This window comes from Heloderma suspectum, chromosome 3 (assembly GCF_057233095.1).
Source record: "Heloderma suspectum isolate Gila_16-S chromosome 3, 16-S_ref, whole genome shotgun sequence".
NCBI lineage: Eukaryota > Metazoa > Chordata > Lepidosauria > Squamata > Helodermatidae > Heloderma > Heloderma suspectum.
Window position 1 is genome coordinate 252,379,712 of NC_139460.1, and position 21,138 is coordinate 252,400,849.

General features: G+C 39.8%; 1 protein-coding gene across 3 annotated transcripts in view; it reads right to left on the minus strand.

The window, feature by feature from the left end:
* Positions 1-1,170: 1,170 nt before the first annotated feature.
* Positions 1,171-21,138, minus strand: part of SMC3 (structural maintenance of chromosomes 3) — a 40,723-nt gene continuing 20,755 nt past the window's right edge. For 2 of the 3 annotated variants that reach the window (XM_084846283.1, XM_084846284.1), the window contains 16 exons: positions 20,829-20,932; positions 19,796-19,895; positions 19,083-19,243; positions 18,705-18,846; positions 16,738-16,888; positions 15,009-15,161; positions 12,752-12,903; positions 12,134-12,292; positions 10,829-10,936; positions 8,879-8,987; positions 8,058-8,305; positions 7,768-7,980; positions 6,692-6,883; positions 6,404-6,581; positions 4,446-4,552; positions 1,171-3,553 (listed from right to left, as the gene is read on the minus strand). In XM_084846283.1, coding sequence (XP_084702409.1) covers positions 3,482-3,553; positions 4,446-4,552; positions 6,404-6,581; positions 6,692-6,883; positions 7,768-7,980; positions 8,058-8,305; positions 8,879-8,987; positions 10,829-10,936; positions 12,134-12,292; positions 12,752-12,903; positions 15,009-15,161; positions 16,738-16,888; positions 18,705-18,846; positions 19,083-19,243; positions 19,796-19,895; positions 20,829-20,932 — 2,349 coding nt within the window. In that variant the 3' untranslated portion in view covers positions 1,171-3,481. Of the gene's footprint in view, positions 3,554-4,445; positions 4,553-4,669; positions 4,774-6,403; positions 6,582-6,691; positions 6,884-7,767; positions 7,981-8,057; positions 8,306-8,878; positions 8,988-10,828; positions 10,937-12,133; positions 12,293-12,751; positions 12,904-15,008; positions 15,162-16,737; positions 16,889-18,704; positions 18,847-19,082; positions 19,244-19,795; positions 19,896-20,828; positions 20,933-21,138 lie in introns of all 3 variants that reach the window. The other variant, XR_014789492.1, reaches the window with a different exon arrangement.

Genomic DNA, 21,138 nt, shown 5'->3' on the forward strand with positions numbered 1-21,138 from the left:
AAAGTTACATATTTGTATCGTTTATTATTTGGATCGCTATACTGTTTTGTAATGAATTAGTAGAATGTTAAAAATGAGACTGTAACAAAATGTTGCAGTGTGGAGTGCTCTTGTTCACTGTTCCAGTCTAGTATTGCTTTAGACTAGAAATTCTACTTTGAATTATGAATTTAACCTTATGAAGAATTATACACATTTATAACAATCAGATAATCCACGCATTAAAAAAATCAAATTGCTTATATTGTTTTCAGGTAAATGGGAACAAAAGTTGCATTTATTTTTTAAAAAGCAACAATCCCAAGCAATACAGAAGGCAGAATTTTTGAATTGTACGATTCAGTGTTTATCAGCATGTGGTCAAAGGATGATCCATCTAGAAATTGCTGGCACGCTTAGCCAAAGTGATGACTGAAAAACTTTGATTGCCCTAACAGATCCGAGAGGAGCACAGAGGATGCTGCTTCTGTTTACATGTTTATTAAGAACTGCTTATACTGACTAGACAAAGGGAAGTCATAATTTGATGTAATTGGAAAATACTACAACAACTTATATCCTTTATTTTTCTGTCATGTTTATCTAATACAAGAGGAGCATTCTCACTTTGGAGGAGTTATATACCAGGCTTCACGACAGTACTGGCTCTAGGCTTTAGGGGGCCGCAGGGCATGACACGTAGGGATGTACGAAAGGCACTTACCTTTCGCGGATTATGTTGATGGTGGGGGGGAGGCGCTCCATTCCTCCCCCCCTGGAATCCTGGCCAGCCGGCTGTGCTCTGCAGGGATTCTGCGGAGCCGCCGGCTGGCTGCTGGCTAGCAGGGACGCAAATGGCTGCAGCCGTAGCCGCCTCCATTTGCGTCCCTGCAGTCAGCCGTGATAGGCTACGTAAATGTTTACGTAGCCTATCACGGCTGACTTAAAAACAACACGTGTATGCAAATGGTGGCGGCCACGGCCGCCATTTGCGTATGCGCGTTGTTGTTGTTGTTTTAAGTCAGCTGTGATAGGCTACGTAAACATTTACGTAGCTTATCATGGGTTTTTTTTTAAAACTTAGCCGTGATAGGCTACGTAAATCTTTACATAGCCTATCACTTTTTTTTGTTTTTTTAACTGGAAATGGCGGCAGCCGGTCGGAAGATCCACCCCAGGTAACTCTCATCCGGGGGGGGGGGGGGGCAAACCGTTCCGCCACCAATTTCGGGGGGCCAAATGCACTGGCATTCGGACTCCCCGAGATCCGTGGCGGAATTCTCTGACATCCCTGACACTCTCACTGGGCTTCCCTCCCTCAGGGAGTCTACCTCACCACCACTGCTGCCAGCTCCTGCTCCTCCTTGCTACCACCTACCTGTTTCCCAGCCAAAGCCAATGCAGAAGTAGGCAGTGGCAGCCACTGCTCCTCCCCAACACCATCGTTGTTTGCTTGTTCAACCCCTCTGGGTCAGATGGAGCAGGTGAACAGGCAAGGTTGTAACGGTGAAGGAGCCCCTCCAAGGAGCTCATCAGTATGCTCGGCCCTGCTGGATTGTGGGTCTTCAGTAGTTGCCCAGCCACGCCAACTCTTAAGCCCTGTTCAGGCATGCTGAAGGGGTTAAAATTAAATGAGAGGGAGTGCTCTAGCCCCATGCCCTCCTTGCTTGTTTCCATCACCCTCTACTGGATCTGTGGAGGCTCTTCACCAAATTGAGGACACTGGAAAAGTGGGGTTCTCTATCATGTGGAGGTCTCCAAAAGTAGAGTGCTCCCTCTTCTCACACATTTATTTTAATCCCTTTTAGAATGCCTGAACAGGGCTTTAATGTTAGCCTTGCTTCACACCTAATCTTTCTCATGTGGAGCCCTGTAGTGTAGCAGGTCAGCCCAAAAGCATCAAGCTCATGTCCATCAGCTGTTCTGCAACAGAAGATTTTGTAATATAAACTTTATTGCACATTACTACTTTATGGCAACCTTGGGTGGAATGTCTTTAGAGGCTCTGCTCTCCCGGCTCCTCTGCAACATGGCATAACTGGGAGCAGTGGGGGGTGGACTGCCAGTCTTTTCAGCAGCTAAAAGTGGAATAATAGGTTGCCAGTAAAAATGGGAACAAGTTACGCTGTAATGTTGATATAAGTAGCTGGTCAACTAATTTTTTTGTCATTGCTTTGTGCTCCTCTGCATATTACTATCTAAAAGATATCCTGTACTCATAATTAAGATAAAACATTGTCAACCTCATGAGAAACGTACTACCTATTGGTGAAGTACTAGAATGAGAGCGCGCCAGACTGTGACTGCTGCTAATGTAATAAATACTCTTAACAGTAGGAAACACCAATGGACTGAAATCAGTGGGGTGTTATGTATTTGTTCCAGAATTTTATAAAATAACCTTTAGACTTCAAATGATACTTTCCCATTTGATGCAAAAATAATCCCAGATTAGCACAAAATAGAATACAACATGTTAGACTCAGCATGAAGTTCACTCCACAAAAACCTGAAGTTAATGCTTGCATCCTGCTGCTTTGCTATGTATTTTGTTAATGAACCCATCTTACAACATTTACCTAATACAAATTACTTCCAGATACAGTGTAAAACATCCACAAAACAAGAATGGTGTACTACTATATCTCAGTTACACTGGGGATTATTTAAAACCAAATTTTCCCACCCCCATCCCAGCCTTTCTAGGAATCAAAATGGTGGGTAGATAAGAAAAGTTTTATTTAGCCAGAACAGATACTGTGCACAAAATTAACTTGGAGAAGGGAAGGTGGCAAGACAGGACAGGGTTTGGAGGTGAATGTCCCCTTGTGTTATGATAAAGGAGTAAAGATGACTAAACAGAAAAGCAATTTGATTATGAGCTACTTTAGCACAAGAATCAAAATCAGAAGCTTAAATTCAGATTTACAACAAACATATGTAACCATGACATCTGAAAAGCAAATGAAATAAAACTAGAAGCTGAAATTCACGTTTAAGTACTGATATGCACTCAGGTTTTGTCTCCCCCCGCCCCATTTCCTATACACATAAAGTGCATTATACAATGAAGTGATGGTTGACATCATACCAGTCCCCAAGAACAAGAAAATATACCTAAATTTCAGAATTAAAACCAATTGTTTTATTGAAGCTATTTTTAAAAAAATCATGTGAGGGAGCATAAACGATAAAATCATAACTGGGAAGGAAGAGCTGGCATAAAAAACCCTTTAAAACAAAGACACTTCATAAAAAAAAAATCCAAGAGAATACATTTTTCAAGCTACGGATAGTATAAAGGTAGAATTAACAGATATTATAGAAGACAATGCAGAAATACATAAACTGGACTCTACGGTCTACTGAAACTTCAGATGGTCTATTAACTAGGTTAAAGTCATATTTAAACAATGACTACGTATTTCAGATTTATACAGCTGCCTGATATAGGCACAAATATTTTACACATTTTTCCAACAAGCTGGCAGTTCTCATCCACTTAGCCATGAGTAGTATCATCTTCCACAAAGTCTTTGGCCATTTCTGCTGTGATCACATCAATATGACTGACCTAAACCAGCAAGAGAAATACAGTATGGTATTTAATGAAGATTCCAGCTGAAGCAACATCTCTGCAGTGTTTATGAAGCATTCTCCATCTACATCAAATTTATAATGGTGTCTGGGGATGAATGTCAGTCCACAGAGCCTTTCGGATACAACTCTGTATTATGCAGAACTGTGGGAAAAGGTCAGAATGTGATACTGGATGCCAAATCCAGCTTCCTGGCAGTCTCAGCTTTGATTTCTAGCCTGTATGCTTGCAAAGATGTACTTGCAAGTGGCTTGACAATGCTTACAGAAGTCTCAGAAGCTGGGGTGGTTTCTGAATAAGATTTCCGTTGGTCAATGTTCTGCATACATGATCCCATCATTTGCAAAAGAAAAATCATATAAATTATGCCAAATCATCTAAATTACACAAACTAAGCAGATTTGCATAATTTATACAAGTAGCAAAATTCAACCTCTTTTGGTACAGGATTCTTTTTAAGGATGAATTACATATAGTCCTGGATCTAGACGGCTATCAATAGAAAGCAGCCAAAAAATATGTTTTGTACGACAATAATTTTTGACACCCCCCCCCAACTCCGCCAAAGTCATGTGTTCACATATATCTATACATCAAGACATTTCACAAGTTCCCTTATCATCACAGGCAATCAAGCTAGGCTGAAATTTAAGCAAGCACTAGCCCTTTAAGTCATGAGAAATTTGACAAGAGGCCAGCACAACCATCAGCATAAATCTGTTGAAATTGCATGCCTATGTCCTAAATAAATTTACTTATAGCCAAGTCTCACTGACTATTTATTTAGTTTCAATGTCATGTCTAATCATGCTCTGGAAGATTTCAGCCATAGCCTGGAATAGTAGTCCACATATTTAATAATGCATACCTTATTTCTGAATTTTACACCATAGAACTTATCAGCAGATTCAAGCAGTTCAGGCCTGAAAGTTGTGGTAATGAATTGAGCATGTTCTGCTAATTCCATGATCATATCTGAAAATCACATACATTTGCCAATGAATACTGATGTAATTTGCAGGATATTTCTTTAGTGGGTAAAATAATAAATACAGAATATAAAACAACTGTATTAAACTAAGTGAATTTTACCTATTGGTTAATTGCGCACATAATAATTTTTGCAAGTTGTGACAGGAGGTGGATTTGGTCAGCATTTGCCTCATTAAAGTTGCATAAAGTACACACACAGGGACCTGGAAGACAGATGCAATTGGGAAACTACCAGGCAAGCAGTCAATGGCCTGGTACACATGTAACGACAACCCAGAGTATGGGCTGTCGGTGAATCGTGGGTAACTTACCCTGTAGTATGGTTTAACCATGAATAACCCAGAGTTCACAACCCAACACAAACTATGGGTTCTCTTTCTCAATTGTTCATGGTCAACAATTCACAGTTAAATGGTAGTACAGAATTTGCACTTAACGACAACCCACAATTCAGCACCTCCCTGTACTCTGGGTTGTCATTACATGCAAACCAGGTCAACGGGACGTACCTCTTCTTGTCCACCGCAGTCCTCATCTGATACAGTGCCACTACTGAGGCTGCCACAATGCAAGCTTTAAGGCTGGGAGAAGCAACTCTTTCCAGTCTGGAGATCTATTATTTCTTGAGCCAACAGCTGGATCCACATAACTCAAGCTGCAACACTGGCAGTGGGTTCTAAGGAGCTGCATCATACCAATTATTTTAGGGAACATCTCACAAATGTTCCATTTGGCACGTTAGCCAATTTGACCGTACAAAAACACACATTCCGGGGCTGGCAAAGGTTAGGGACTCTGTACAGTAGTTACTGAATCAGAATCCAGAAGAGACTGAAGCAATGTTGGCACATCTTGCGATGTGACTCAGAAGGAATGGGAATGCCCATTGTGCATGAGGTTTAGCCTCTTTCAGGCATTCAGGGTTGCAGCTTTTGGATGCAAAATTTGGCTCACCAGTTCCACATTGCTATGGTGGCCAGGAGCACTTTTCACCAACTGTCCACAACCAAAAAAACAAAAAGGAAAGCCAGCATCCTTGTTGTTAAATGCAGATCTAGACAGCTATCCAGCTTTTGTAATACACTCTATGAGGGGTGGGATGGGATGTACTTGGTGATTGTTTAGAAACATCCATTGTTACAGAACATGGCAAGGTTCTGTGAGCACAATATGTTAGTATTTCTGCATTTTAACTGACTTCATGCATAAATCAAGATACTTGACTCAAATTATTTTCTTAGGACCAACTTATTTCAAGTTTTAGTTCTTTTTGTACGTGCTTAATAGCACAACAAAATAAAGAACGAATTGAGATGTAGGACAAACACGTCTAAGGTATCTCTTCTTCATTTATGTTAGGAAATTTAACATCCTTGGGCTACATCTGAGCAGGAAGGGCATACAGAGAAGAGTTCTTAAAAGCTGCCAGTTTTGAACATTGCTTTCTCTTACAGAACTCACACCAAAGCCAGAGCACCTTCTAGACATCACAGTCATCCACCTATGCCCCCAACGAAGATTTCTTCCCCTTGCGCTCTCCTTCCAATGTCATATTCACACATATTTGGGGAAGCCATACAGCTGGGGAGGAAGTCGCCCTGAGCCCCTTCCCTGAGATACAGTGAAAGGGGCCAACCCTGATTCTGAAAAACACTGAAGCTGTTCACCTCTGCATTCCTGGAGAAGGAGAGCCACAAGCTGCACATATGCCACGTTAAGCAACTACAATGAAGCAGCAATCCCAAGACATTTTTAAATGAGAAGCTTCCTTTGTATCTGAAATTGGGCAGTAATGAATAATATTTGTGTTGAACAAAAATTGTGAACCTCTACCTGAAACAGCCTTTCTATGTTGGGCATCCAGGGCTTGATCAATTTCATCAAAGAGGTAAAAGGGAGCTGGGTCACATTTCTGGATAGCAAAAATCAAGGCTAGGGCCACCAGTGACTTCTGTCCACCAGAAAGCTGCTGCATCTCTCTCATTTCACCTTGTTTACCAGTAAATGACACCTGAAGAAACAGCAGGAAAGCTAGTTATTGCTTCTTCTTAAGCATTAACTCTAGGTGTTAACAGCAAGACAATAGCAATGTAAGGGCAATGTACGATAATTTTCCTTTACCCTAATTCCAACTCCAGTGAACTGATCTACAGATGGGACGCTGCTTTGAGATCCTGATCCTTTCTCACTCTCAGCACTGCCTTCACCTTCATCTTGAGACTGACTGCCTTCTATATCACCCTTCTTCATCACAAGTGTAGCTTTCCCCCCAGGCACCAGCTTCTGGAACACCTCACTAAAGTTCTTCGACACCTTAAGAAAGCAGAATTCAACTCAGATTAAGCTTTGTAAAAATAACTTTATTTCTGTAATGCAATGTAATGACTATTTTGGTAAAATATTGTCACAGGGGTTCATCCTAGAACACATGAAATTACTTGATTAAATATGCACAATTGTTGGTTCGGTGTTACCAACATGCCAGTAACACAACTAGATAACACAAACAAATGCTAGTAAGGAATTAACTTTTACTGGACCGACATCTGTATATGGAAGAGAACAAAAACCTTGAAGCAGAATGACAAAAGGTGGGTGGGGGTTGCATGGGCTATTTCCCACCCCTGTTTGAAAGCACATACATTGGTACATGCAGAGAGCCTGTTTTCGCATGTTAACTATGGTGTGTCTGTGTGTTTTGTGATCACCTTTGTTCTTCTGTATCAACTCATAGCAACCATGGTAGAACACAGTATCAAATATTAGCTATCATTTTTTAGTGTAAATAATTCCCTACAATCTGGTCTGATCATATTCTGAGATACATGCCTCTGTTAAGGCATTTTTATGCAGTCAATGAACTCTCTAGATTTCAATAAGCTCAGCTTTCTTGTAAAAACAAAATACATTTTAAATGAACATTTATAGATTTTACAGAAATAAATACCAAACTTCAAAATAAAACAACTGCTATAATTACAGGTATAAGGACTCTAAAACTTTATCATGACCCTCCACTTATTTCTAAATGTGTCAAGTCATATTATAAAAAATACATTTCTAAAGCTACATAACTTAACACGATGGCTACAAATGCTAACATTATAGACATCAAGAAATAAAAAAGCCAATTCATTTAACTCCATCCCAAAGAATAAGCATTTCTCAGCCTTGTCACAATGCATGCCAAATAATACCTGTTTAAAAGTCAACTGAATAGCTTCATATTTTCGGAGTTCAAGGACATTCATCAACTCCATGATAGATTTGTAGCCTCTGTCCAACTCTTCTTGACGTTTTATTAACTTCTCTTTCTGCTCTGAGAAGTTCACGAATTGATCTAGAGCTTTTTTATTGACATGACTGTATTTTTTCAGTTCTGTGTTACATTGTTCCAGTTTGCGAAACAGCTGCATAAAAGAGTTAAGACAATCTGTCAGTGTACAGTATGAAACAACATCTATTATCTTTGTAGGTGAAAGCTTACCTGCTTCAGGCTCAATGTCTGGTATTTTTCAAAAGCTTCCTGGGGAAGTGAGCCCAATTCCCTGATTTTCTTCATACACTCTTCCTTCTTCTTAAGAAGCATGCCTTGCCGGTTAGTCATCTTCTCAAGTTCTTTCGTGTCATGGTTAATAGCATCCATGTGCTCTTTCTCCATGTTTTTCCAACGTTCCATGCTCTTCTGGAGTTCTTTGATCCCTGCTTCTGTTTTATCAATTGAATTGTCCAGATCTATTATAGCAAAGTAAGTATAAAGGGAAGTGTAAAAAAGTATGAACCTTATAAAATGATAAACAAGGAAAATGCAAAATATTAATTTATATTAATAACTCATATAAAAATATAACTGCGAAAAACATACTGAGGAATGTTAATAAACTTCCAAAGATTACAAGGAACAGGACAAAAAAGCCATCTTTATTGTGAAGCAGGAAGGGAAGCCGATACAAAGAACTGAAGAGATGTTACTATATCGTGTACAGCAAAGTGGATGATCCTAGCAGCTGAGGTTTGCACAGAAGCAAGGGAATCAACTTCAATAAGGCAGTCCAACAATATTTTAAATTCTATGTATTTCCAGAAGGTAGATATGTCCAGGTAGCAGTTCTATTTGTACTGCATGCTCTTTGAAGATTGTTTGTAACCCCTTTCAAATTGCCCTTAGAATATTATTTGATGAGTTAATTGATCTTTGCACTTTTTCCTTCGCAGTTTAAATGTATATTATAGTATCTTTAGGATATTTTAAGGAGATACTAGCTAGAAGTAGGCCTTCTATTGATTAAAAACAACAATGTGACCAACCATCTGATCGTGCCAGTGTATCCTTCACACGTTTGTTGATTGCCTCAAGCTCTGATGTTGTGGCTGTAAGAACAGTGCCACCTTCAGTCTCTCTTAGCTCATTCAGCTCCTAAATGGCAAAAAATTAAATCACATTTAGTATAAACTATACTGCATAAAATATAGGTTACATTTCACTATTTTCAATATACTAATTTAAATGGTTCATTTTTATAGTTTATAGCTTTTCATAACATAAATATTTTCAGGTTGGCCTTGAAGCAAACAAAGTGCAGCTTCGTAAAAATGGGTAGTTACATTATTTTCATAATACTACAAATTCTAATATAAATTACCTTTAAGCTACTATTATTTCTCTTTGCAAAACGACTGGTATTACCAGAACTGATAAACCTAGTAATACTACTACATAAGGATTGTGAAGAAGAGGAAAATTACTGAAGATTTTGAGGACAGTAAGATTTTGAGGATAATAAGAATAATCAAGGCTGGCAAATGTGAGACAATTGGCTGGTTCACTCATGTATGCTCATCATACCTGATGACTGCAACTTTGCTATTTCCATGTGTGAATCAGCCATCGCAGATCTAATAACCCCATATCAAACACTACTGAGTCACACGTTCAGTTGCGAGTCAAATCATGAGGAACTCAAGTGACATTCATGCATGTGTGAAATAGCCAATGGATAGAAAGAAGAACAGAAGGGATAAAGAGGAAGAATCGTAAGAACCACTAATGCAACTACAACTGGGAGCCAGCAGAATGTGGATCCACAAGGCCAGAATAAATGAACTACAGTGTTTATTTCCAAGAGTACTGTGTAATGTTAATGCAAGTATTCTAGCAGGGTCTGGCATTTCAGTGAATCAGTTTTCATATGGTGAAACCCTGAATTTAAGTTCTTAAGAACACTGCTGCTCAGATTCACTTAAAAAAAGACAGACTAATTCACCCTTAACATAATTTAATCACCTTTTTGTACCCACAATAGCAGGCTGAACACTGGTGGAATTTTACTTTTAATTTACATTCTTTCAATGTATGTTTGTATGAAGCATGGATTATAACCCACAATAAAATATTAAAGTTACTTTAAGGCTGCAATCCTATACACTCTTACCTGGGAGTAAGTCCCACTGAACTCAGTGAGGTTACTTCTGAGTAGACATGTGCAGGATTGCACTGTAAGGTAAACTTAAGCTTTACACTAAAAAGTGCATAAACAGTAAGTAAGTAAATCCAGAGAAGTTTTCATATTTGAAAGTATGGCTATGCTGGCTGGGAATTATGGGGATTGCAGTCTAGCACATCTAGAGGGCACCAGGTTGGGGAAGGCTGATATAATTTGTTATAGCGACTATCTAAGATGTACTGAAAGTTGATTGTCCAAGAAAAATTATGTGAATGTCCAGAAACTCAAAGATACACCTGCACATACTGGCAGTCATTTCAATGAGACTGTCAGCATTCACCGTGTGTCCAAAAACCAGGATACTAGTGAACACTGACATAAACTTTGTCAAGAGTGATTCAAAGGCTGTACAGATTGACAAAATGCAGAGAATGATTCAAAGAAGTAAAGAGACAGAGAAAAGTCTAGAGGTAACACAAAAGGAGACAATGTCTCTCTTGGGCAAAGTCAGGGAAGAAACTGGAAGGGAAGAGCCAAGATCGTTACTTTAAGACCAAAGATCCTAGTCACAAGATCCCTGCCTTGTCCTGGGCAGTAAAGGAACTTAACCCATTGTAGATGCCTCCTCACACCAAACAAGGAACATAAACATTCATATACGAACGTCAACAGTCACTGTAATATTATACAACTAATAATGGACCACATAATCCACATTCCTTAACATGTTACTTATTCCTACAAAAGTAGAATTTGTCAATAAACTGAAATCAACATTTTTTTAAAAGAACAGATCTAAAGTAAAACATCTTACTTGTTCAACTTGGTCTAAGCGCTTCCTCAAATTTTCATTGAGATACGTTTCAACCCGTGTTATGATGCCTTCAAGTTTGATCCTCTCATTCAAAAGCTGTCTATTTTCCTATAAAGCAAAACATATCGAGTAGTACTCTGTATTCATGTTTTTATATTTTGTGGGCTGTTTAAAGATTTGTAGAATATGAACACTGCAGATGTCTCATCTGCAATATGAAAACTGTCTCAAGTTTTGAGCGGGGGGTTGTGTGTACATGACTAAAACAATACAAAGTTAGGGTGCAATCCTATCCAGATAGTTGCCAGCCTCTGAAATCGGAGGCTGCTGGCTATCCTATGCAGGGCAGCAGGAGAACAGAGGCGATCCTCTTCTCTGTGCTCTGGCTAGCCTGCATTTTTGCCTAGACAGGCAACTTCGCCCGTCTAGGTGCGGCTTCAGGGAGGGGAGGGGCCTGGAGATCTGATAGGAAGCTGCATAAGGCAGCTTCCGCGGTCTCCTCCCCTCCCCTGGGACTGCCCCCTTTCCCCGTCTCCACATTCAGTTTCTAAGTGCAGAGACACAGCTGGCGCAGAGAGAACCTTGCCAGCTACGATGGGGCAGGGCAGGGGAACATGGTTTCTGGCTCTGACCTCAGTTCCCAGAAACCAAACAACCCTATGGCTCTCTAGACATGTCTAGTGGCCATAGGATTGCTCCCTTATTGACTGAAAATTATTTGTGACCTCCACTACCTTAGATAGACATGCTTCATATACACATTCTAGCCAGAGGCTTCTGTACTAGACAGGCTCACCTCCTGAGGTATCTAGATAACAAGGATTCTAATAAAATGACAAACACATAGTGTGGGAGATATATACAGAGCAATAGGTAGTTAATGGGTCATTTACAACAATCAGTTAAATAATTGCTTTTTCTATTCTTAACTGGTGCCAAATTCAACCCAGAGAAAAAGACTTGGCCACTAAGTCCTTATACATGAACAATCCTTTAAATACAATAGCTAATATGACAGTAATGCAGTTGGTTTGTCCTGTCCATACTACTGATTTGCTAAATGGTAAAATTTTGTTACACTTCTTTCTAAGCACTATAAGAAACCTTGTCTTTCCTTTCAAATTAAAAAAGCCAGCAAACAACCAACCAGAATTAGGTTTTAATTTTGTTTTATAAGGTTTCCACTTAAGTGGGGAAGGAAAGAAGAAGCCAGTATTCAATAATTCTGAACTAACATGTTTTTGTAACTAATCCTCAAATATTATTAAACACTACATTTTATTTTTCATTTTAAAGCATCCTTACTTGTTGCAGTTGTCGAATCTCATCGTTAAGTGCATCTACTCGCTTCTGATCCTCTAAACTAAGCTGAGACAACAGGTCTGTTCCCAGTTCTGCTTTTAATGACTCACGTGTTGATTCCATAGCATGTAAACTTGCCTCCAAACTTTGTAAGCTGCGTTGCTGAAATGAGATTGAATTAAATATAAGAATTCATTTATTAAAGAGACCCTCTAGTTCATCTATTTCTGTAGTTGTAGTTAAATGCTAAAAACATAAAAACAGTAAGCAGCGATAAGCAATGCATCCAAACTACTTATACTCCTAGACGGCCTAATAACATAGGATCATAGTTCCACCATGTTAAATGGAACGTACTTCCAGGTAAGCGCGTACAAAATTATAGCCTTAGGCACTCTCAGGAAATATAAAAGCTAACTTGGGAAACAGTCATAGCTTTTTCTAATTTTTTTCTTTGGTGGCTTGAAAAAAAAGTTAACCTACTAGATATAACCCTATCCTGTGACACTCAGTTCTGCAACTCAAATATATGCTGAACTATTTACTTAGCCTGAATAGTCAATACAACGAAACCAGAGCAGATGCTTACTAAATTGCAAGTGTTGCTCAGATATCCCATACCTTAGGCATGAACGTTTTCTCTGACTGCTGCCTCTTCTCTTTCAGCATTTTCATCTCTGACAAAATGCTGTCCCTGGAAGCTTTGAACTTCCGTTGTTGGGTTTCAATCTGCTGCATTTGATTCATGAGCTGATCAATTTCATTATTAATCCATGCAATGTGCTAAGGAAAAATTCTGTCCATCATTAAAATTATGAATTACATAACAATATACTTTAGGGTTTATAAGTTTTTGAGTGCCTTCGTATTTTTAAAACCTGTATGTACATGATAGGATCTTAAGATAAGGGGTGCTTCGGGCCGCCTCCAAGTTGAGGCAGAGGGGGCCCAAAGCGCATCAGATCACTCTGAAGTGCTTCGGTGTGCCTCAGCACGATCTGGAAGCCCAGCCGCCACACCGCCACCATCCAGCTCCTTACCTGGGTCCTATGAACTTGTGCCAGCAGCCACCTTGTTGTTCCAAAGGGGGGAAACATTTTTAAAATGGCGACTCCCTGTATTGCCAGAAATACAGGGAGTCAACACTTAAAAAATAGCTTCCTCCATCCCCCGGAACAAGACAGCTGCTGGCACGCATCCAGAGGGCTCAGGAGCTAGCGGCAGCAGTGGCACCAGGGGCGGCTCCCCCAGCAGTGCCGGCAGCAGCTCCCTCAGCAGTGCCCCCCCATGGAACAAGCCTGAGGGCCCAGATAAGGAGGTGGGGGCTGGGTGGCGTGGTGGGGGACGGGAAAAGTAGAATTTGGATGTTCAAATCCCGCTTCGTAGGTTGAGGCAAGTCACCCCCCCCCCCCCCGAATCAGCCTGAACCGAATCGGGCCTGCCTCAGAAGACCCGAAGTGGCCTCCGAGTTGGATTGGGGGCCCCAGGCACAGCCCTACTTAAGATAGACAGAAATACTACATGCCATAACTTGCTCTAAGAAAACAAAACAGAACCCACAATGTGGTTGAAAATTATATACAAGAAATCTAATCACTAACTGAACTTGGCCACCCAATGGTTAACCATTGATGGACATTATCCCAAAATATCCATTTAATATAAATTGAGATATAATTTTATTTAATGTGGATTGTGTATAAATGGTATCTTCTTTCGTACAAAAATGTGCATAAATATATATAGCTTTTGTAGCCGTCAATGACTTATTGAGAACCAATACCAAAAACTGTAGGACTCAATCCGCTTACATGGCAGGCACTGTGCTCATCTATGTAGGACTTCCATAGGGCTCTATTTAGCCCTGTTTTCTCCACCGTCCCCACCTACATGCACACAGGCAGCACAACTAGGGGGAATAAAAGACCTGTGTTTATGTGTACCTCCCATATACCTACTGAGCCCTATCTCTTGCTTCACTACAAGTTAGTCATGCTCCAAAACACAAGGAGGACAGCTAAATAGGAATATGTGAGATGAATACAGGCCTCCCATTTGCCCTAACTACCAGTACACATTTTATTTATTAATTATTTTTAATCCAACTTTCAATACATGCAGACCCTCAAGGCAGCTTACAATAAAATAAATCATAAAAACAGAACACCAAATAAATATGTAGCAAATAAGCCCAGCAATGTTCTGAAATAAAATCAGTAAAACCAGGATCAATATAATAGGACCAAACAGATGATCAGTTACGGCCCTGTCCAGCTAAAAGCATACAGGAATGCTCAATGCGTACGCAGAAAAGGAGCAAAAACAGGACTATATTGAGCCCCGACAGAATTCTCAGCATATGACCAACACCGGCACTGCAGTGAATTAAGTGCTTTAGGGGATTAGGTTTGCTCAATGCCTAATCATACACATATCACAAAATTGGCCCTGGGCCTTTTAAAGTACTACATCGCGTTGTTTCCCCAGGTTATAAAACTATGCTCTAATGAAAACAATGGTGCTGTGTATAAAATCCAGCACTCTCCACTTTGAAAAGGAGCAATAAAATGAAGTTGTACTCACTATTCAAAATGAAACCACAAGCCAACCAAAAACAACCTCGTACACAGTTTTTGAGCAATGCCAGTGACATACTAGTTTCAGCTTCAACATGCACCTGTGGTGAAGAGCTACCCTCAGCAAATACCTCCAGTCTGGGCTCCTCTTCTTATTCTTCTATACTGAGTAGATCATGACAGGCTCTGAACTGCAACCCTTCTGAGTCTCCCGAACAGTGACAGTAACATAGAGAGGTACACGCATGCACAATAATCCACCCATCCCCCACAGGCATGTATCCATATTCTATGAAGGATATTTTCAATATTTCTGCGCAAATTTTCATTGAGCTTTGCTTCAAGCTCTACTAATTCTTCTTCTGCTTTTCTAACATCTTTCTGGAGTTCAAGTCGAGACTTTCTTGTGTCATAATAACCCCCAGTCAAAGCCCCTCGGTGGCTGACTTGATCACCTAGAACAAAAATGATTTTTTGTTGAGAATAAAAGCTAGCCAACTGTTGCACACCCAAGAACGTTCAACTCAGATTAATTTGCCCAAGGTAATAGAGTACAATATCAGCAGAATAGTTAAGTCAAGAATTACACAATTTCTATGAAGAATGAAGCATCTAATGTGTGCCATTTACAACCTCCAATGTGAGAGCCAGCGTGGTGTAGTAGCTAGCATGTTGGACTGAGACTGGGAAGACCTGCATTCAAGTCCACACTCAGCCATGAAGCTCACTGAGTGACTTCGCATAAGCCCTTGACTCTCAGCCTAACCTACCTCACAGGGCTGTTGTGAGGATAAAATGGAGGATTACGTACACTGCCTTGGGCTCCTTGGAGGAGAAGACAGGATATAAATGCACAAATAAATAAATAAATAAATAAATAAGTAAATAAATGAGTTTATGTGCCTTTAAAATAATATTAACACTTCAACAACAGGTTTTCAGGACCAACTAATATTTCCCAAACATCAAGCAATAGTATTTTTATGGACTAGCTTTTTAAATATATAGACTGAACATGTAGAGAACAGGTACAGAACAAGTTCAGCTCAGCACAACACATTAGACATGTTCACCTTCACACTACGCATGATCCACACAAGATGGAACAAGCCAGAGGCTCGCTTCCCTCTCCTCCCTCCAGGCAGCGAGGAGAACTTTGTTGACTTTCAATATCCCTTAAACTTGGCTTGTAATTGCATGAGCTTCCCAAAGAGGTCCTCCTGGTGCCAACATCGTTATCTTTTCAGCACCAGGTTAAGGCCCATCTCTTTTCCCAGGCATCTGGCAGTACATGATGAGTTTAATCGGTCCTGGATGTGTCTTTAGTTATGACTGACTGTTCAAAGTTCTTTTTAGTTATATGTTGTTTTTTGTATATTGTCTGTGTGCTTTTATGTGAATGCCTTGTAAACTTCTTATATTGTATTTTAATGTTTTAACTTCTGTAAACCGCCCAGAGCTTCGGCTATGGGGCGGTATAGAAATGTAATAAATGAATGAATGAATGAATGAGAACTGAGGATTGTAGTTTAACTATAACTATAGTGTAAGTTAACTATAGTGTAAACAAGCCAACTTCATAACCCATGGCATAAAGTTGTCTTGTTTTGAAACTTACCAGAGTTAGTCCATAATTCACATGCAACAAGCAGCCAAGCTTAAGGGAAACTAAAAGGAAATACTATCAAAGTCTTCCTCCTGGCTACAGAGCAAAAGGGAAAGGAGAGTGTGTGAACCCGAGGGTCACTCCGGTTTGTTCTAGTCCACTTATATCATGCTACACCAGTCTTCCCCAATGTGGTGCCCTCCAGATGTTTTGGACTACAATCCATCAACCCCCATCTAGCATGGCCAATGGTTATGGATTATTGGCTAGGGAAATTGTAGTCAAAAACATCTGGGGGGAAACACATTGGGGAAAACTGGTTTGGCATGATGTGCAAATGCAGCCACCGGATTATAGATGTTTTCTTGAGTAGCTATCAAAGCAAATTCCTTTCCAACATAAATAAAACTGTACCCAAACCATACCTTCCAAAGTAATACAATCCATAGTAAAAGCTCTGGCCAGCTGGGTAGACACTTCCATACTACGACAAATAAGAGTCTTTCCAAAAACATGTTTGAAGGCTTTATCAAATCTTGGATTGTATCTCAGTTTACTGATCATAGGAATAGCATCCTAAAGTAAAAATAGCCACATCAAATAGTTAAAAAGAATTAAATCAGTATTGCAGTTACCTCAGATACAAAATATGTAAGTTAAAAAGAGCGTATAACTCAACCTTGTATGAAAAATATAAATAATCAAAATGTAGAATGCTAATAATCTTGAATGCAAGAAAATCACACTAGGATTCCCTTAAATTGAAGGAAATAGCATGGCTAACAGGTACCTAGAACCACAACACACAGATATAGATAACCTATGGCCTTCAGCAACACGCGGCATGAAGGCTACATGGCCATTTGTGCATGGCCGGCTGGTTCCTGCTGCAATCCTAGTGATTCTGCTGGGAAACAAGGCATGTGGAGTGTGTATGCCTTGTTTCCCAGCAGAATTGAGTTCCTGACAGTGCGATTTCGCTGGGAAACCAGGTGTGTGCTCGCCATATTAGCCCATTAGCCAGCAGAACTGCTGGTCCTGCAGAGAAACATGGCGTACAGGGATGGCTCCCATCACGTACCTGTCTCCCTGCAAAATGGGGCTCCTGACAGCCTGCGAAACAACTGTTTGGCAGACTATGAAGAGCCCAATTTCCCAGCAAAATTGCTGGGATTTCAGAGGCAGCAACCACTTCGACTGGTGTTGAGGGACAATGCGGCCTCCACAGGGTTCTGGGGGGAGCCAGTGTGGTCTTTCAAACCCTGGAAGTTGCCCACCCCTGGCCTATAGGTTGCATGCAGTTGAAGATGAATTTGAATCCAGGCAAGACAAAGGTGCTCATCATGAAGGGTCCTACTTCAGGTATTCAGGTATGTCAACCAGTTCTGGATGGGGCTGCACTGCCCCTGAAGGAGCAAGTTCGTAGCTTGAGGGTGCTTCTTGACCCAACCCTGTTCCTGGAACCCCAAGTTGAGGCAACAGTGAGAAGTGCCTATTATCAGCTTTGGTTGATACGCCAGCCACACCCATTATTGGAAAATGTGGGCCTGGTAGCAGTAGTACAAGCACTGGTAACCTCTAGGCTTCATTTCTGCAATGCGCTGTACTTGGGGCTGCTTTTATATTTAGTTCAGAAACTTCAGCTGGTACAAAATATGGCAGCCAGGCTGGTCTCTGGGACATCCCATGGAGACCACATTACACCAGTTTTAAAATCTTTACACTGGCTGCCAATTTGTTTCCGAACAAAATATAAAGTGCTGGTTCTTACCGTTAAAGCCTTACATGGTCTAGGTCCAAGGTACCGTAGGGAGCGCCTTCATCCCTACATCCCAGTCCACCACCAAAGGTCCTCTGAGGGCTATCTGCTGCAGCTGCCTAATGTGAGACTGGCAGCCACATGTAAGAGTACCTTTTCCTTTGCCACCCATCAATTGTGGAATGACCTGCCGGTTGAAATGCACCTGCTGACCTCGTTGAAGGTTTTTAAGCAGGCATTAAAGATGCTATTATTCTGACAGGCCTTCCCTTTTTAGAACTCTTGTTCCTTTTGCTGACTTTTGTATACTGTTTTAAGCAGTGTTGTTTTAACCTGTGTTTTAGTGTTGGATTCTTTAGAAATTGTTTTTAGTTCAATGTTTTTAGTTATATGTTGTTTGTATATATTGTACATGTTTTTATGTAAATGGTTTTTAAACTTTGTATATTGTATTTTAATGTTTTAACTTTTGTAAACCACCCAGAGAGCTTTGGCTATGGGGCGGTATAGAAATATAATGAATTAATTAATGCAGTTCTCCAACTCTTTTATTTGTGGCTAGCATAGCACCGAGACAATTATGCATGTGCAAGAGACCAGAAAGCTTTTTAAAAAAAGGAAAATAAGACTCACATTGGTTTCAGGGTATGCAGTATCTCTAACATCCAGTTTGTTCAGAGGCAGAAAAGTTACTTCTCCAGGTAGATTCATTTTATTGAACTCCATTAATATCTTGGTACTAACCTCATCAGAATCTACAATATGATAAAACAGCCTAATATAAAAGAGAGAGAATTAATCAAGTTTTATCATAATTAAGACAGCACGATGTGCCCCACTCCCACACCTCAAAGATGAAAAAAAATATGCAACTCAAATTTTATACACAAACACACCTTAGAAAATAAGTAATCCACCAATTTAACTGCCCTCAGATCATTTATTTTAGTGGCAACAAATATAGCAAACAAACATTTCTACACGGAGAAAGCTCACTCATGAGAACTATACCTGTTTCCTGCAGTAACTTCCACACAGGTGTAGAAAGCAGGCTCACACTCAAAGTTATTCATCACTATTCCATGATAGCCGTTCAGAACATGTTGGTTAATGCCTTTGCGACGAAAATGCTCCAAAACTTTGTTTATGCTGTCAATGCCATTTAGAATAGCCTGTAATGATAAAGTAGAGTTATTTGTACTTCCTACAGTTTGTGAAAGTAGGCTAATCCTTTTCACTACTTTTCAAGTGTTTCAAGCATCCCCCACCCTCTTTGGTTATCAGTTTTACACTGATAAGACCAAAAAGTTTCAGATTTGCTACTTCGCAATGTTACAATGTTCACAACAACATTATGAGATATGTAACAATACATCCTTTACTTATTCAAACTAGTTAATTTACAAGGCTATTGAAGCCTGAACACAGGGCAGGTGCATGCACTTAAGCAAGTGTTTGTGACTACAGAAGCTAATTTTTTAATAACCAGTTTTATTTGTATTTTCACATTTTGATAAGCCACAAATATTTTGTTTCAATGAAGCCTTCATCTTTATACAGCTTTATTTTCAACCTGAACAAGCCCTTTCACCACTACCACCACTCCATTCCCCACAAGATTCTTAGGAAGAAACAGGTTAACTTAATAGTACAAACTAAAGCATTTGCAATATTAGACTTTTTAAACACCTCTAAAAATTATGACTATATGCTAGGAATCCAACCTTTCCTGTTGCTGCTCTAAGAAGCTGTTGTTTCTTTTCCAAGTCCTCCCGTTTTGCTGCAAGAGCCTGCTGTTCAGCATTCTCTTCTCTCCATAAATAACTGAAAAATAGTTGACTTCCATGTTATTAAAGGTACTTTAATGCAGAGGCAGCACAAATATGACTTTAATAAACTCGCTATATAAATTAGCAGATTTCGATACCTGCATAAAAGTACTCTAATTTCTAACAGTCTTGTCATAATCTAAAGCATTCCAAGAGGAATTTTTGTTACTACAATCTCCGGGAAGGGTGAAAACTCACATCCCCAGGAAGACAAATCATACCTCATAACTGTTCATTGTGCTTGTGCTAAGAAAGACTTGTGACCTGACTCCGCAGGTTGGATTCTAGTAGCGCCTGTGCTAGTATGAGGGAGGAAATTGCTTTCTTGTGCCAGGAGAACATCCAACTTCAGTTCAAACATTGCTATGATCTTCTTGCTCAGGGACGCCACATTCTGTAGTACACGGGTGGGGAACCTCAGGCCCGGGGGCCAATTCCGGCTCTCTGGAGTTTCCTGGATGGTGATGCCCCCTCCCCCCCCCCAACCACTGATTGTTCAGTGGTTTCCCAACTTTTGTGTAGTGTTTTCTCCATGTGAAAAGGTTGAATTGCCTCTCTAAAGGCTTAGTTACTGGCAGTAAAAGATTTAAGCTACAATATGTTGACATTTTTTGTAGTTTTGTTGCATTTTTAGCCATGCCCCCTTTGCCTTTGGCCCTGCCTACTATTGGAATGGAGCCTTTGAGAGCTTCTCCAAAACTGAATTCAGCCCTCAAGCTGAAAGAGGTTCCCCACCCCTGCTATAGTATATCTGTAATATATTTCAACAGTGGAACCATATTTATAAATGTTCTGAGTAATCAATAATTCTGTGATTCTAAGATGAAATCTTTGCAGAATATACTTAAAAAATAAGAAGCAAAGTTTATGCACAAGAGATTAAGCTTGCACATTATTCACAAAATGAGTTACTCAATAAATTACTAACTTTCTCTCACTCTGTAGTTCATCTTTTTTGTTTTTCACTTCATAGTATTTCCTGTCCAGTTCTTCAACACGAGCTTTCACTTCATTAAGATCCTGATCCAGTTTCTAATGCATATAAGTATTTGAAAATAAAACATCTCACAATATTGACTGAATTTAATGCTCTCTGTTATATTTAAGCAGCATGATTTTGTGAAAATGTTTAGAATTAAATGAAAAATTATCTTTACAGCTTTTAGAAAGCAGATATAACAAAAAAGTAATTTAGATGTCTGGTTATTTTCAGTGCAGATTAGTGCAATAAATTAAAA